Here is a 15,827-nt window from a genome sequence, read left to right as displayed (position 1 = left end):
CTCTGTTTTATATAATACAGTTTCATGCAAAATTTTTTTTTTTTTAAAAAGAAAGGTTCTTTTCCTTGAAAGAAAATTTTTTAAGGTATGAGAGTCATTGATTTAGTCAAAGTCCCTAATTTTACAAAAGAGGTAACAAAGGGTCAGAGAGACTTTGTCACAAAGCCAACGTGTCACAAAGCCAACGGCCTTCTCGCTGAGTCTAGAGAGAGTTCTACGCCAGCTACTTCCTCAGATTAAGAAAAAAAAAACACATAGATTTTTAACTATAACTCAGAGAAAATGAATATGTAAAACTTTGTCATGTAGCTCAATAACGTTTGATGCATGAGACATGAAATAGTAGCTTTCTAACTAAATTATATGTTTCAAAGGCATGAACAAGAATAAATTATCATAACTCCTATTAGTAGCAGTCAATATATTTAATTTATAAAGCACAGATTTTTTTTTTGTTTGTTTGTTTGTTTTTTAACCAGAGGACAGGGAACTTGAAGGAGAAAATCTTTAGTTGAATCACACAAGCCAAAATTTAGGAGATTCTTCTTCTTTTTTAAATTATTATTTATTTATTTATTTTTGCAGTACGCGGGCCTCTCACTGTTGTGGCCTCTCTCGTTGCGGAGCACAGGCTCCGGACGCGCAGGCTCAGCGGCCATGGCTCACGGACCCAGCCGCTCCGCGGAATGTGGGATCTTCCCGGACCGGGGCACGAACCCGTGTCCCCTGCATCGGCACGCAGACTCTCAATCACAGCGCCACCAGGGAAGCCTGAGGAGATTCTTCTTTAAAAGGATATTCGTTTCCTCCAAATAAAACTTGGTTTACCGAAATGAGTCAACAAATGAGTTATCCACGTTGTGGGTTATTTATGGCAAAATTTAAAACACAAAACAGATTTCTCTTTACCATCTAGCATACTTCAATCTCTCATCATTAGTTTGTATGTACAAAAAACATGAGTGTAATCTCAATTAGAATTTAAATCCAGTCAGAAAGTACAGGCTAATTCCTTGGCCTAAAGTTTCAACGTGAAGACTTACACTCCTACCCTCCTCATGAGAGGAGGGGAGATTTACCCAATGCGTGAATTTGGGAGAAGGAACTAAGAAGTGCTTGCTTGCTTCCAAATCTCTTCTTTGAGAAGGTGTGTGTGCCCTCAGCACCGGGAACTGGGGTCTGCTCTCATGCCTGCAGTAAGCAGCCTGCCCTGGGGCGGGGGTCAAGCATTTGCTTCCTCCCCTTAGGCCTAATTTGGGATGAAGTATTCTGAGGCCCACTGTGACTGCACACCTAAAGCACGTCCTCCAATTCGTTAGTTATGTGTCAGTAACAAAGCTCCTTAGTTGATCTCCAGCTGCTGACTCCCACGTGCTGAACTCAGAAGGGGAAGAGAAGTGTCATCTGCCACCTACCCACCACAGCTCCAAGGCAGAGGACCACACGACACTGAGGGAACGTTTTCTTCTTCTTCCCTGACTTTATAATTAATGTACATTGTTCAAGACAACCCCCACTATAAAGTAGGGGAAAGGTGAAAGGAACATTTTAGAAAGAAACGTAGTGAAGCCAGTAACAATATGAAGCACAACAGGTATGTGCTCGTTCACCCAACCGTAATATATTACTGTTAAATTATATCTGAGACTGCAGGCTGGAAAATAATGTTGCACTCTCTTTTTAAGACCAATTTGATAAATATATACACACCACACACATACACATGCACACTCATTTCCAAAGTTAATTTATTTTCAGTAATTATTGATACTTTTAAAAGTTGATATCACTCATTTTAAGTGTCACGAAAATGTAATAAAATCAAGTCATTTAAACCACTTCAATTCATTATCCAATTGTAAACAGGCTAAGGTATGAAGGAAATTACACTTGGCAGTCTGTAGATATTAAGTACCTATATTTTGCTGCAGAGAGAAGAACTGAGGAAGAATTTGTAGATCAAAGAGCTGAAAAACTAAGTACAGGAAAAAAAATGAATGAAAGAAAAAGAACTGTTAAGAAGTTGAACTATTACCTCTATCTTTCAAAAGATAAAATGCCTACTCATTTGTCCATGTGGACAAAATGAAGTGGGAACAAGAAGGATTATACTGATATAATAAACTGAGACAATAAACAAGTTTATTGAACTCTGCCTGTGCCTTATGAGAAACTAGCTCAACTACTGTGGTAATTTGATTAGAGTTAAAACTCAAGAGTGGATAGGCACTGCCTTGGTGATGTAAACACGAGGCCTATTTTTTTTAAAAGAAATGTGACTCAATATTCTGGTGAGACACAAAATGTTGTGTCATATAAAAAGTCAAAGTCTTAGGAATATTAATTGTTTTAGCTTCAGTGCGTTTGTATGACCACATTTAGAAAGAGAGTTGCTAAACTGAATGGACATTTGAACAATTTTTTAAATTACTTAAATAAATCATTAGAAAAATTTTCAAAGTGTCAGTAATGCACCAAAAGTCCAAAATCAGTCAATGTAAAATGTAATCCTCCTACTTAAGACAGATTTAAAGGGCATTTATTAACTACTGTGGCCATGCATCGTGTTCGGCACACAAATACCTAAAAACTCTTGAACATAAAAAAATCTTTAAACCAGTGAGATTGTGTCTGTTATAAAGTTGTCTGGAATAGTTTTTAACTTTTCAGTTCTTGAAAAAATTCTATGTGCAAGAAAATCTAACAGTGATGTAGCTATTTTGGCTAATGTTAACCTTTTGTATTTTATAATAATATAATTAAATAACACAATTGAAAAAAACTGTAAAATTACTTCTGATATATAGGACCAAACATCCCAGAATTAACTAGAATGTGAAAACTGAGGGTAAAATTAGCAAGACAGATACGTAGTAATCTCCTACCCCCACAATGGTATCAACTGCTAAGACTGAACTTCATGTACTGGTGAGGGAGGTAATAAATCTGTGTTAGGTACATGGAGTAAGCTTGCTGCTACAACCAGCACAACTGAAACCACACACCTAGAGCAGTACTTTGCTATAATTATTTTCCTTAAAGTTAGGGGAAAATGCTGAGTAAGATAAAACTTCACAGTAGGAATAGTCCAAAATGTTAAAACATTGCCAATAAAGGAGAATGATAAACAAATGCAATCTTAATGCCATTTTTAACATTTTACTTTGTAGAATCATAGCTAAAACCTTTAGAAGGCTATTGTTTTATCATGTCCCATCCAAAAACCCACCTCTTTCTATCATTTTAGACAGTACGTTAACACCTCTCATAGTATTATTTTACGTTTTCCTAGTAGAAATAATTATATTCCTAGCAATTCCAGAAGGCACCTTCTTTCTGTAAGTCTTACTAAGAATTATGTGAACAACAACTGTATAATAACTCTTCCGCGGCATTCTGTAGTCATTATGGAGACGTCTTTGCATCTTGATAGAGTTAAGTAGTGCTCTTCAATCTCTCTTATTCAAACCAGCACGATTTGGCAAAGACCCCACAAGGGAACTATGTATACCTAGTAACTACAACATGGAGTTTAAAATAAACTATTTTTCGATTTATCTAGAATTACTAAAAAAATAAACGCCTCTTTCCTCCAAAAAAATTAAAGGAAAAAATTCCCGCAGAAATTTTCTCTCACATTGTTTTTGCATTCACACACTCTTTCATCTTCATCTTGTAAAATGATACATTGTTTGATTTTTTGGGTGACAACTCATGGGAACATTCTAAGTTTACATCATGCTTAGCAACTGACAGAGGGCTTGACATGCATTTTCTTTTCGACCCTGGAGTCCAGTTTCATGGCTCTGAAGCACTTAGACCCAATTTAGCCACAGCACTGTCTAAGAAACCTTAGCTTTGCTCTTCTATGATTTCTTACGACGTGAAGCCAAATGAGAAAACAGGTTGAGACTTCATTTAACAAGGCCTACTTTTCTCTGCATCAAGAACGTCATGAAAACACCATCAAAACCATAACCCCGTGTGCACTGAGTGAGATGCATATTTTAATAACAATGATACACAATGAAAACCAGTTGCAATTTAAAGACTCCCCATCATAGTCATCATTCATCCAGGTGATGGCAAGATAGAGACATAAGTGGACTTCATTTTAAAAGTTTAAATATTTGCTTTATTTACGTATTTAGAAATGTTCTACAATTGCTCAGCAAGACATTTTATAAAAATTCAATAAAAATGCTCTAAGTAAAATAGCAATTAAGGATGCACTCTCATGTACGAAAATGACAAAAAATTTTAACTTAAAAACAGAAATTAACCTATTTAGTGCTGCAAGTCTATTTAATTCACAAAAAGGATTTTTCTAGGATTCCTTTAAATTAAAAAAATCCATATATGGTTAAGTGTTTGGATGCCAATCATTCACTTATGCTTACGGGTAGAAAAACTAGGGTGCAGCAAAAGTTGAAAATGATTATGAACCATTGCCAAACTGAAATCAACTAGAAGGTATATCTTTGGTTATTAGGCAATAATATTTAATTTCTAAAATAGGATTTAACTGCAGTTTTTAGAAATTTAAAATTTGTCAGTTTAATTACATTTACTGAATAAAGTTCATGATAAATCTCTCTTGAAAATGAGAAATCCAGGGACTTTAAAAAATCATAAAATTTCTGTCTCTTTATTAGCACAATTAATTATGGCTTTTACTTCGTGTGTGTAAGTCAAATAAACAATTCAGAATTTCACCAAATTAAAAACAAGAATTATTATCAGAAATCTGAAACCCAAGGAAAAAAGGATAGTATAACTAACCTTGGTCAAGTACATCTCCATGCTCTCATGTGAAGGGCGTGAGCTTGAGGTAGAAATCTCTAAGTTTTCTCCTGGAGTAAGATATCTATTGAGCACTAAACTATTATTAATATTTCCTACACAAGGTGGCTTCAGGACTGGCCTCGTAGTAAGAGTGCTGAGTAAAGATCTGTTCTGCTGTTTCTCCACCAGCAGTTTGGTACTGACCTCTGCCAGACTCTCATTAGTCCTGGGAAGATGGCAAAACACCAATTTCATTCATTGCATTTTCCCTAAATGATTCGTAAATGATTTGCATTTTTTAAATTGCCATAATAGTAAATGGAATGAACCATTAAACCACGTTTTAACACTGAAAATGGGTCAGAGAAGACCTATTATAAACAATTCTAGGTGTAAAATTGTTCTAAAGAAGTATATATGTGTCTGGGGGATCCTTAACTAACAAGTCAGTCAGAGTCGGGAGAGGAGAGAAATGGCGCCAGCGATGGAGACGGCTTAACAGGTGACGCTTGCTGCCTTCTGCGATGGCTGCACTTAGATACCCACCTTTAGTAAACCAGTTCAGGGATGAAAAAACAAACCATCCCTCAAAGACATTTTCAAGCATTTGCTTTCACCACCCCTGTATACACATTTCACTCATTACCTCAGAGGAATTAAGCATTCGGCACTGAGGAATAATCTAGAGCAGCGGTCCCCAACCTTTCTGGCACCAGGGGCCAGTTTCGTGGAAGACAACTTTTCCATGGATGGGGGTGTATGGGGGTTGTCAGGATGGTTCAGGCGGTAATGCGAGCGACGGGGGGCGATGGGGGGGCGGCAGGTGAAGCTTTGCTGGCTCGTCCACCGCTCACTTCCTGCTGTGCGGCCCGGTTCCTAACAGGCTGCGGACAGGTACCGGTAACACTGTTACTGAGGCACTGGGGGTGGGATCTGCCCTTGCGGTCTTCCACGCACACCCTCACGCAGGCCACCGTGTTATTTTTAGACACTTTGTGAATTATACGGCCCTTCGCCCCTCTGTTACTTTCCCCTTATTTCACAAGCATGCCTTTATGTAGAGTAGAAAAACTTCAAATACAGTAGTTTGTCTCAGGGCGCCCTCTAGCGATGATACCAAAGATCATAATCAAGAAAGTAAATTTACCAAATGCTAGAATGTGACGCTTTGCGTTTAAGCGGTAATCTTCCAAAAAATAATTAAACTCGTTAATATTTCTATTTACGGGAATTCCAACAAGAAATTTTATCTCAGTTACAAAGTTTCAAAAACACTTAGCTTAAAGACTAAATCAGGTTAACTATTGGGTTGGCCAAAAAGTTCGTTTGGGTTTTTCCAGTAACATCTTACGGGAAGACACAAATGAACTTTTTGGCCAACGCAATATATGAAAATATAAAAAATAAAGTTATGTAAAACCAACAAAAAGGTGGGGAGATGAAAACTGGACTCACATTTTAAAGGTGACTTCACTTACTAACATCATTTTCCAAAGTTATACTATCTAGTTAGCTTTCACTCCTACTAATCTCATGAACCTGGCTCAATAAAAATTATGCTTTAGAGGCAAATTAATGAGCTAAATTTAAATTTATTTTCTATGATTCTACGTTTTGACTTACTTGTTTCGTTTATTTGCCAATGACTTTCTAACTTTTAGTTCTTCGAGGTAGAGTTGCTTATATTTTTCCAACTCTGCTTTAGTAGAATCTTCTTGAAAAGTTTTCATTTTGGAGAGTTCAGATTCCAGATCTTTAATTCTGAGTTCCATTGGACTTCTTATTGAAGCATTATTATTCTCTCTTAACTGCTCTAAGTTTTCTTGAGATGCTGCTTGTGTCTAAAGTCAAATAAAAACATACATGTTTAAAATAATTATAACCTGAATAATTATAGTATATTTGTTCCCTTCAGTTTTGTGTCAATGATTCAGAGAGCAATTTTAAATGTGAAAAAAAAGCTGAACTTTAAAAATATTTATCATCAATGTAAACTGAGTTAAATCTTAATTATAAAATTAAAGTTGGATCATTCTTATATTCGTACTCATGTAATCTGATAATTCAAAGAATAATAGGATCAATTTTAAAATTTTTAAATTGAACAATACAGCTAAGAATAATCCAAGAGTATAGTACAATTTCTAAATCATAATATTTTCTTTTCATCCTAATAGTTTTGTTTTATACCAGTTGGTCTTAAAAATAAAATGATTCCCTAGTGAGAATCGTTCTGAAAGATCAAGTTAGTGAGAATAATGATGGAAACTGAAATAGTTAAAGGGAGAAACAAATGTCACCTTCCTTCCAGAAATTTACAAAACAAACTGCTATAAGGGAAGTAGAAGAAACACATAAAATGTATACATCCGAAATGTAATTTATAGTGAAGTGAATTAAAGCACATTACAGATCAAAAAATTAACCTGTAAAAATAGGTTGACTTCTTTTAATTTTTCTATTATATCCTGTCTTGCTCTTTCTTCAACCTCCCATTTATACTGCTCTACTTGACTGTGTTCTATCATATTCATTTCTATATGACTTCTGAGGTTCACTGCTTCTTGTTCCAACTTCTTTTTATTCTTCTCTAGTTTTTCACATTTCTTTTGCATTACTTTTATAGATAATAACTCCTGTTGAAGAACTTGATTTTTTGCACCAAGATGTAGACATTTTGAAGATGCAGTTTCCAGTTCTGCTGTAAGGTCATCAATCTGCATGAATAAAATAAAATCGCTTGGTAATTAGGGACGTAGACTGAAAATAGCCTAACTCAAAACCAGTATCAACTTTTAAAATAAATTCAGTTACAATAAAATGGTGTCTATATTGTAGCGTGTAGGACCTTGAATTACTAAGAAAATGAAGAAAAAAGTTCAAACCACCAAGAGCCACAAATATATATCCTTCACTGTCATCATTGTTACACAAAATTTGCATTTGATTTTATACTTTTATTCTTCTATTGTTTCATGTCTTTCCTCCATAAAATGACTATAAGTCACCTCTTAGTAGAAAGCCTCTTACTCCTTCCCCACTCCCATCTTAACCCTCCATGATTTTTAAAGTTTTAGGGATATCATATTGAGTTATTTAGGGCTGAATTAATAAATGCCTCCCAAAATAAGACTCGGAAAATCAGACTCTAATGAGTCTTGTAAATATGGCTTCTAATGCCATAAGCCTTTTTTCTGAACTACAAATATTTTATGCTAATTTGAATTGCATTCCAAGGAGAAATGCTTCGCAGGGTTAAGGAGAAATCACATCTCCCAGTGTCATAGTTTAGCGAGATGATCCATACATTTTTCTGAACAAAAAAATGCCATTAATTCTTGCAATGCTTTGTTACTTTCCACAGAATAAGAGAACATACTAAACAAAACAAACAAAAAAACTTGCTGGAATTTCAAGGACACTGAGTTGGGAAGAACTACTTCCCTTTAGACAGAATGATTATTTGGTCAGACAAGGCAAGTGGATGTGGTAGTTTAAAAACATGTCTACATGTTTTGAAACTGGTGGCGCAGTGGTTGAGAGTCCGCCTGCCGATGCAGGGGACACGGGCTCGTGCCCCGGTCCGGAAAGATCCCACATGCCGCCGCGGAGCGGCTGGGCCCCTGAGCCATGGCCACTGAGCCTGCGCGTCCAGAGCCTGTGTTACGCAACGGGAGAGGCCACAACAGTGAGAGGCCCGCGTACCGCAAAAAAAAGAAAAAAAAAAAAAACATGTCTACAAATTCTTGGACACATCTCACGAAATTCTCAGGGCTTCGCAAGACTGTTAATGGAAGCCTGACGGCCCTTGAAGAGGCTGAAGGTGACAGCTTCTAGGCAAGGGAAGAAAATGACACTGCAATCTGGAGGGAGGGGGACTCTAGCTACAAAGCAGCTGAAAGTAAAACTGATGAGAGGGATAAGCTAAAAAAAAGACTATTAAATATAAAGGATCCAGGACTCATTGGGTTCAAATATCTGTATCCCATTTACAGCATCTCCACATGCCCAAATAATGCTAAAACAGAGAAATAGCTTCTGGGCTAAGATCAGATTTAGGGTGCTGCCAGGAAAACATGGTCTAAAGATGAAGCCAAGACTGTAGAACCCTTTATTAACACCCTGGAAAGACTTAAGTTGGTGCCTCAAATTCCTTTAAGGATCTTAAAAAAGCATAAGAATTTTAAAGGCATCATCCTACAAAGTTTCCCGTCCTACCGTCCTACAACAGCTTCACAAGAAGCCCAAGGGGAAGAGCTTATCTCAAAAAGATTTGGGAGGGTAGCTTTTCCAATGTCATGAACCCCAATAAAATTCACAGGACATTCAAAGCTTTAAAGAGAACTGTGGTAGCAAAAACACTGCTTGCTAGCTTGCATTAACAGAGACCAAGACAGTACAAAATGAGAAGAGGCCTCTGGGATTTTCTTAGAAGTTCTGTAAGTCCCCCTTCCTCCAGGTTTCAGTGTCATTTTCTTCCCTTGCTGGCTTGGGAAACACTACTCAGCTGCAAACACAGGTCATTTCTTATGAAAAGGACAGAACAAAGAGCTCAGAGGGTACAGCAAAGGAGAATCACTTCCATGGTCGGGACTAAGTCCTAATCACAGAGCTGGCAGCAGATATCAGGCTGTATTGCAGAACTGCTATGGAACAGCATGTCTTCCATTTTCCATTTCTGAATGGGGGAGTCTTTAGCAGTTTAACAGAATGTTGGGTATGTGGGTGGCAGAAAATTTGTCCCTTTAGTTCTCAAGTCTTCGTACTGAGAGGATTGGTACTCAAGGGGCTATACTCTAGAAACCACACCCAGGAGCCTCATCCCCATCCGTACCTGGTGAAAGATGGTAAGATCCTGGACTCAAGCCTGAGCCTGACACCGTAACAATTGAGACTTGTGGGGGAACTGAGTAGGGATAAGTGTATTCTTCATGTGGAAGGAATATAAAAATTGTGGCCGGTGGGTAGTTTATGCTGGTTTTTAAATGTATCCATAAGTCTTTGAAAAAAATTATCCCATAAATAAAGGTAGACTATGGGCCAAGCATAAGTGACTTATTCCTAATGAACAGAATATGGTGAAAGAGATGCTGTGTGAATTGCAAGGCGAGGTTAGACAAGGCAACACAGCTTCTGCCTGGCTCTTAACCTTGGAACCCAGCCCCATGTTGTGAGGAAGCTCAGGCCACAAAGAGAGCCTAGGTGTTCAGGGTAGGTGTTCCAACTGAGGGGAAGAGAGGCCAGCTGTCCTGGTTATGCTTTTCCTAAGTATAGATTGTGAACAAAATAAACGTTGCTTATTTCAGCTCCTAAACTTTGAGGAGATTTTTAGGAAAAAACAGATAGAAAAGTGGATGAAAAAAAGAGATAATAAGAAACATAACTTAGACACAGTAGGAATTGGTTTCCTATAAACTGGAATCTAATAAACGTTGAGATTAATTTAAAATGACAAACAATGCTGATGAGAAGAAGCAGATAACTAGAAGAAAGACCTAAGAACTATTCAGGAGGAAGTTTTGGGCAGGTTCCCTTCACTTACAATTTCTTACAAATAGGCAGGTATGCCTCTTCAGAATTTCCCCTCAAGTTTGAAGATAAGGAAGATTGGTAAGCAAGGAGACATATGAAGTGTAATAGTTGAAAAACAACTAGAAATCGTCAGTTTAATTACCAAAATCAGACTTCTTTACCTCATCTCAATTAACTGAAATTCTAAGGGATAGGCAACTTTGAATATTTATTAATCTAGGACTCAATCTTCATTGTCCTTTCCTCAGAGAGGAAATAAAACATCATGGAAGCATTTTTAATCTTCTCAGTAGTAAAACAAATGGAATGTCCTTTGGCAGAATATAATTTTTCCTTTACCTTACTTAAAGCTTGTTTGTAAGGGAAGGTAGGATATCTCATTTTTACATTGTACCACAGTGCTTCTCTATATCATACAAACTGGCTTTGAAACTTTGAAATTCAAATTACTAATCTATTATTTGTCCCAGATAAATTATTACCTTTTTAAAAAAAATTATTTTATTTATTTTATTTATTTTTGGCTGTGTTGGCTCTTCGTTGCTGTGCACAGGCTTTCTCTAGTTGCGGCGAGCAGGGGCTACTCTTTGTGGAGGTGCACAGGCTTCTCATTACGGTGGCTTCTCTTGTTGTGGAACACGGGTTCTAGGTGCATGGGCTTCAGTAGTTGTCGCACACAGGTTCCACAGCTGTGGCTTGCGGGCTCTAGAGTGCAGGCTCAGTAGTTGTGGCGCATGGGCTTAGTTGCTCCATGGCATGTGGGATCTTCCCGGACCTGGGCTCGAACCATTGTCCCCTGCATTGGCAGGCAGATTCTTAACCACTGCACCACCAGGGAAGCCCTACCTGGTTTTTAACAGCTATACTCTTAAAAATTTTTCTTTGGATGGGATGAAATAGTTATTCTATTCATTATGTGTTAAGCTATAAAGTACAGCTATGCATCTCTTTCTTTTTCAATCAAAGAAGGTAGATACAGGGAACTGTGGTTTCTGAGAATGCAGGATCTATGTCAAGAACAAGATCAGCATGAGTGTTATACACAAGAACCACATCAAAAGATGATTTAATTGTGAATTGCAACATGATGGCTTAGAGAGACTTCCAATGAGGAAAGCTGACAGCCCAGACTTAATCTTCTCCTAGATGGTGAAACCTATGGATGAGCCTATGAATTATAATGAGCTAAACATAATGAAGCAGATAGCAGACGAAGTCAGCGGATCTCGTGACCAAGATTTGATGGAAACTGGAGTGAAGTGGGAGGCACTGGGTGAGAGACTAAAGGTCTGAATGGAGGGAGAAAAAAAGGAGTGGACTTTACCTTTGTAAACCTACTTCCCATTGTGTCATGGGGTCAGTGAGGCATAAGCTGGCCACAGGCTCCTTCAAGAGGCAAAAAACCTCCACGGAAGTAGAGTTAAAGACATTCCACTACACTGACTTTTTATTATTACATAAAACAACTGGTAAGATGCAAGATGACGAAGAAAGAATTCTCATAAAATCTGACTTGATACTGGCATAGGACAGACATATAGATCAATGCGTTACCATTGAGGATGTAAAAGGAAAGCCCCACATTTACGGCCAACTGATTGTAAGAGTGCCAAATAATTGAATGAGACAAGAATAGTCTTTTTAACAAATGGTACTGGGACAACAGAATATCCACATACAAAAGAATAAAATTAGACCTCTACCTCATACCATATGTAGAAATTAAGTCAATATGCAAGAGCTAAAACTACAAAAGTCTTAGAAGAAAACACAGGTGTTTATCTTCATGACTGGATTTGGCAATTCTTAGATATGACACCAAAAGACAAAAATCGACTAACTGAACTTCATCAATATTAAAGACTTCCATGTTTTGAAGGACACCATGTTTTGAAGGGGAAAGGGCAAGCTCCTGAGTGAGAGAAAATACTTGAAAATCCTATATCCGATCGAAGATTTGTATCTAGGATACAAAAAGAACTCTTACAATTCAATAATAAAAAGACAATCCAACTTAAAAATGGGCAAAAAGTTGAATAGACAGTTCTTCAAAGAAGATACACAGATAGACAATAAGCACATGAAAAGTGCCTCAACGTTATTAGTCAACAGCAAAACGCAAATCAAAACCACAAGAGATGCCACTTCACACCTACTAGGATGGCTATAATCAGAAAGACAGGTAATGACAAGTGTTGGCGGGCATGTAGAGAAATTGGAATGCTTACACACTTTGGATAAAAATGTAAAATGGTGCAGCCACTCTGGAAAACAGTATGGCAGTTCCTCAAAGGTTTAAACAGAGTTACCATATGATACAGCAATTCCATTCATAAGTATATTCCAAAAAGAAATGAAAAAAATATGTTCACACCGGAACTTGGACATGAACGTTCATAGCAGCATTATTAACAATAGCCAAAAAAGTGGAAACCACCCAAAGGTCCATCAACTGATGAATGGATAAATAAAATGTGGTATGTCCATACAAATGAGTATTATTCAGCAATAAAAAGAAAGTATTGATCCACGCTACAAAGCAGATGTACCTTAAAAATACTATGCTGAATGAAAGAAGGCAGTCACAAAGGACCCCATATTCTGTGATTCCACTGACATGAAATATCCAAAATAGGCAAATCTATAGAAACAGGGAGTACAGTCGTGGTACTAGGGCTGGGAATAGGAGGAAGGGAAAACTGGCACAGGGTGATGGCTAAAAAGTACAGGGTTTCTTTTTAGGGTGATGAAAATGGTCTAAAATTGATTGTGGTGATAACTGTATAACTCTTTGAATATACTAAAAGTCACTGAATTGTACAGTTTAAATGAGTGAACTGCATGGTATGTTCATTATATTTCAATAAAGCTGTCACCAAAAAATAATGGATGCTTTGGGGTAATGGTGTGCTGCTCAGCTTCAGATCACTAGCCATGGTTCAAGACACAAACAGTCAACAGTGTGCCCTTTTTATGGAAAAATTATATAGGAAAAAGCTGTCTTTTTTACTGGTATCAAGTCTAAAAAATTAAGAGACAAATCTATGTTTCACTGCTCAAAGCATGGAGTGATTTATATTTCCCCCAATTAAATGGCTTTTGGGTCCCAAAACTGATTAAAAATTACCTTATGTTTTAGCATATTAATCTGAATATCCATTTCACTTTGACTGGTTTTTAAATCTCCATGGAAACTAAGCTCTCCATTTTCATATTCATTTAACTTCCTTCTTGGCATTTTTAAGAGTTTCTTAAGTCTGTAGAAATGCATAGAATGAATAAGTCAAGTTCTTTAAGAGTAGATAATTAATAACTATTTAAACAGATATATGTTCTATCATATAAAATAAACTCTATAAATTATAATCCTTTCTCATCTGTTCTAATCTAATATGGTTTGAAAGCATAATAACTAACTTATAATCTTAGGTAAATAATATGAAGAAAAATTTTACGACACATGCTAAGTAAAGAGTTAATATAGTATGTGTATACATATATTATACGGTTCTTATAAGGAAGCTGTTATTAGTATCCATTTTTAGTATGTTAATATGAAATACTAACTTATTATTAAATACTAGTTATAAACCAGACATCAGTATCCAAGCTGAAGAAGAAGAGCATATCATATATGAATGTTTTGAAAAGACACAAAAAGACATTTTGGTACCTACTGACCACAGCCTCTACAAGAAGCAAAGAAATAACACACAAAAAATCATCGACACTCACTCACTCAAAATAGAAAAAGAAACAAGAAAGAACAGTCTTTGGCGTCTGAGCTGATGGAGAAGAAAACCAGGCTGAGCTTCATAAAAAAGGAAATCAGCAGAGAGAGAATGTGTACCAGTCCCTTCAAGCTGTTTTAAGAGATCTAGAAATCTTGCCCAGCACAATGTTAACAAAATGCCAAGCAATGTAGAGAAAATTAAATGAGAGAAAAATACTAATGAGAATCAGGGAAGAACCATAAGTACAACACCAAAATCCACAGATGCTCAAGTCCTCCTAAGCACATACTCCTGTATACTTTAAATCATCTCTAGATCACTTATAATACCTAATACAATAAATAGTTATAAATACAATGTAAATAAATTCTATGGAAATAGTTGCCACCTGAGGCCAATCCAAGTTTTGCTTTTGGGAACTTTCTGGAATTTTTTCCCCCTGAATACCTTCAATCTGAGGTTGGTTGAATCTGTGGAAGCTGAGGGCTAACTGTGCTCAGCAAATAACCAGAAAGGAAGCCATGTGGAGGCATCACAGACATTGGGAAACACTCTTATTATTTTTTTTAATCTGAGTGGTCAAAACATGATCATTAATTTTATTATTCTTTAAGTCATACATATGTTTTTGTATGTATATTTTAGAACTAAACTTTTAGAGCAGAAAGAAAACATAAGCAAAATCAAGATAGTTTTTGATGTTGTTAAACAGTGACACAAATAGGTTTTTAGATATTAAAATACTTGAACGCTGAAGGGGAAGAACACAACTAAAAGAAGGCAGGATTACCCAAAAAGAGCAAAGATATCTTGCAGACATAAAAATTCAAGGTAGATGATGAAGAGCAGAGTGACATTACTATATGCAAGGCACACTATTGTTATTGTTTTAGAAATCATTAAAGAGGAACTGTAGTACTGGGGCACTCAAAACAGTTTCAGATTGTGCTGTGAGTTTCTAAAGTAAACTTTTAAATAGGATGGATGATTTAAGTATGAATATACACATATAAAAGGAATTTGTATCTAAGGTTTTAATAAAACAAAATTATAGTTAAATCAATTAATTGTTGAAATTATCAGAAATATTAAAATCTTACCCAGTAATCTCTTTTTCTAATTCACTATTTTTCTTCATTTCTGGATCCAAACTATATTCCAGAGACCGTTTTAACTCAATATATTTCTTTAATTGCTCCTTTTCATCCTCAAAAAAAATTTTTTAAATTATTTTTTAAAACCTAGAGACTTACTCTTCTTTCTTAAAAATATTACTTCTCATGAGTTCATGAGTAATATACGTTTATAGTGAAACACAGTTTATAAACCTGATGCCAATAAGGACGATTTCAAAAATAATCACTTTTCCTGAAACAGCTTATATTGATTTTTCATTTTCATCATTTTTCTAGAATTTAAATTGCCAAAATTTATTTGTTAAAAACAGACGTTTTGGGACTTCCCTGGTGGCATGGTGGATAAGACTCCGTGCTCCCAATGCAGGGGGCCTGCGTTCAATCCTTAGTCAGAGAACTAGATCCCACATGCAGGCCGCAACTAAGAGGTTGCATGCCACAACTAAGGAGGACACCTGCTGCAACTGGGGAGCCCTCCTGCTGCAACCAAGACTTGGAGCAACCAAATAATAATAATAATAATAAAAAATAAATAAGTAAATAAATAACCCAGAGGTTTTTACACGTTAGTGAAAGTTTTTTAAGGAGTGGTTATATTTACGTTTTAGTTTCTAAAGATGCCCTAGAAACATTTTCATCA

At 36.4% G+C, this 15,827-nt stretch overlaps 1 protein-coding gene across 3 annotated transcripts in view; it reads right to left on the bottom strand.

Moving 5' to 3' along the window:
- Positions 1–3,409: 3,409 nt before the first annotated feature.
- Positions 3,410–15,827, bottom strand: part of LOC309797651 (ankyrin repeat domain-containing protein 26-like) — a 137,792-nt gene continuing 125,374 nt past the window's right edge. For 2 of the 3 annotated variants that reach the window (XM_082646112.1, XM_082646110.1), the window contains 5 exons: positions 15,152–15,258; positions 13,445–13,574; positions 7,212–7,502; positions 6,409–6,626; positions 3,411–5,011 (listed from right to left, as the gene is read on the bottom strand). In XM_082646112.1, the coding sequence (XP_082502238.1) occupies positions 4,705–5,011; positions 6,409–6,626; positions 7,212–7,502; positions 13,445–13,574; positions 15,152–15,258 (1,053 nt within the window). In that variant the 3' untranslated portion in view covers positions 3,411–4,704. Of the gene's footprint in view, positions 5,012–6,408; positions 6,627–7,211; positions 7,503–13,444; positions 13,575–15,151; positions 15,259–15,827 lie in introns of all 3 variants that reach the window. The other variant, XM_082646111.1, reaches the window with a different exon arrangement.

The sequence above is a fragment of the Mesoplodon mirus genome (assembly GCF_964341445.2).
Source record: "Mesoplodon mirus genome assembly, contig: HAP1_SCAFFOLD_832, whole genome shotgun sequence".
In the NCBI taxonomy this organism is placed as follows: domain Eukaryota; kingdom Metazoa; phylum Chordata; class Mammalia; order Artiodactyla; family Ziphiidae; genus Mesoplodon; species Mesoplodon mirus.
This window is presented reverse-complemented; position numbering and strand designations above follow the sequence as displayed.